Source organism: Herpailurus yagouaroundi, unplaced genomic scaffold, assembly GCF_014898765.1.
Source record: "Herpailurus yagouaroundi ecotype Mexico unplaced genomic scaffold, PumYag 163, whole genome shotgun sequence".
In the NCBI taxonomy this organism is placed as follows: Eukaryota; Metazoa; Chordata; class Mammalia; order Carnivora; family Felidae; genus Herpailurus; species Herpailurus yagouaroundi.
In genome coordinates this window covers 61,570,045-61,572,362 of record NW_024412404.1, presented here as the reverse complement: position 1 = coordinate 61,572,362, position 2,318 = coordinate 61,570,045, and the positions used below count along the sequence as shown (strand labels likewise).

At 47.9% G+C, this 2,318-nt stretch overlaps 1 protein-coding gene across 4 annotated transcripts in view; it reads left to right on the top strand.

Annotated features, from left to right (window-relative positions):
- Positions 1 to 409: 409 nt before the first annotated feature.
- TEX36 (testis expressed 36) overlaps positions 410 to 2,318 on the top strand; it is a 19,498-nt gene continuing 17,589 nt past the window's right edge. For all 4 annotated transcript variants that reach the window (XM_040486727.1, XM_040486728.1, XM_040486725.1 and 1 more), the window contains exon 1: positions 410 to 586. In XM_040486727.1, coding sequence (XP_040342661.1) covers positions 536 to 586 — 51 coding nt within the window. In that variant the 5' untranslated portion in view covers positions 410 to 535. The remainder of the gene's footprint in view (positions 587 to 2,318) is intronic.

Here is a 2,318-nt window from a genome sequence, read left to right as displayed (position 1 = left end):
GGGAGGGATCCTGGGAGATCAATCCTTTGACCCAGGGAGGGGGCCTGGAGCCTGTGCGCACATCTCTTCCCAACTCCATGTTCGTCGGTGTTAGCTTCAAAATCACGGTACAAGTATTTACACCATGGAAATTGGCCAACAGCACTACAAATCGGACTGTCTTCCAGAGACCTGGTCATCAAGCATTGACCAGCAGCCCTCGCCTTGTCCGAGCTCTTCCTGCCTTTTCCTTAAGGCTGTGTTGTCCTCACTTGTCTGACCCATCCATGGGGCTTCCTCAGCCGGGAGCCTGGGGGGAGCAGCCGCAGGTAGCCTGTGCAGGAACCCTCAGAGGGCTTAGAAGACCCACAGCCCTCCCCCATTGTGATGGGGGCATCGGAATTCTATGGCAACAGTGGGTCCCCCTGGACCTCCCCTTCTAGGAGAGGCCAAGGGTCAGGAGCAGGAGGAGGGACGTCTTCCGGATGCAGAGAGTTTACGAGGCAATGGGGACATAAGGGAGCCAACCTCAGCCACCTTCCGCTTCCCGCAGAAAATGGTCAGAGGAAGACGCTTCAACCCACCTTTAGACAAGGATGGAAGATGGGTAAGAAAGATGGGGACTCCTCTCGCCTTCCTCAGGTCGCGTGGGTGTGGCCAAGCTCGCAGAACTGGGTCTAGATCCCGCTTCTGCTTCTCCTCCTGGGATCCCTTTTGAGGAATCGCCTCACCTAGCCTCGGTTCCTTCACCTGTCAAATGGGACTCTCATAGCGTTCTCAGGGGGACTAAATGAAATAAATCTGGTGTGTAAAACACTCAGCACACTCGTGAACGTCCATTAGGCAGTCGCTGCTGTGTGCTTAGTCCTTCTAAATCAGTCTCTTTGTCTGTTAAATGGGATCATAGTATACACCAGGGTTAGAGGGTTATTGTGTGGATTAATGACACAATTCATATGGAGCGGTTAGTAGGATTCATGGAAACAGAGTAACCATTCATTACTTGTTAACTATTATATGTATTAATGTATATACATATACATATATATTTTTTACTCCTTATACACCCTGCTTCATTCTTCAAAGATTTACAGTAATATATGGAAAATATTCAAAATAAAATAGGAAAGTATAAAAAAATAAAAATTCAGAATCAGTTTGAATATATTTTAGAAGAAGAGGCTGAGACTGGGGAAATACAGAACACATACAGGCCATATGGCCTACATGACAGCTATTTATATAATATCATCAGATTTGACACTGAGATTCCTGGCAGCCAAAGTAAAATGGGAAAGAGCGTGAACTACATAACACCAATCAGTCTCCAAGAGAAGAATACAAGTTTCTCAGACTAGCTTCCCTTCTTTCTATCAGCTACAATACCCGTGAGGATTGTGTTGGCCTGGCTATCATAAAAAGCTGACTACAGCGTCGTCACCTTATAAATAAGGGTTTGTATTTCGCGAGCAACAACAAATCCAGAAGTAGGCAGCTCAGGGCTGGTACACACGTCCGTGGGGGTCATCGGGACTTTTTCGGTCCTCTGTTCTGTTATCCTTGGAGTGGGGCTGTTCAACTCAGGCAGGTAAATGAGGGGGGACGGTCAAGGAACAAAACGACCCCTGGCACCTGTCCTCTAAGTCTGTCTCTTTGGTGGGGGAAAACAAAGTTATCCCAGGGGCCCCGCCCCGCAGACCCCCGCTAGCGTCTCTTTGGGTCACGTGGCTGAGCTTGCTGCACGGGAGTTTGGGGAGGTATTTTTTATATGCCACCTCAAACAAAGTCAGGGTTCTGCTCTATGGGGGAAAGCAAGAGAGAGTGTTTCGTTTCCTCTTGAGATCCCACGACTTCCCAGAGCCCGGTCGCGGGTCTAGAGGCATTGCCTCCCGAGGTCTGACTTGAGCGCTTGCTGTGGGGCCCTTCTGCTGCCAGCACCCAAGAGCATGAACAGAATAGTGCTGATCCTGAAGCTTCCCAAAGTAACTTGCAGACAAGTCGGGGAAATGAAAGAAATTGTTGGCTTTGAGTCAGCAGCGGCCCCTTTGGGAGGACAGTAAATGCCACATTAGAGGGGACCGTCATTTTGCAGTTGACCTTGCTGGTTGAAATGTGGCTGTCGCCGGGTAGGAGAGGCTTTCTCCGTACACTTTCACCTTCCTGTTTAATATTGCAATCGTTGTGTGATTGAATGCAGCACAAATTTCACCGCCAACTAGTTAAAAAGCTGTATTTCACGGTTACAATATCTAACAGAAGGGTTTATGTCACAGCTATCATGTTATCACCATTCAATATATATTTTAAAAGAGTAAAATTAAAATGCTAGAGCCGTGTTT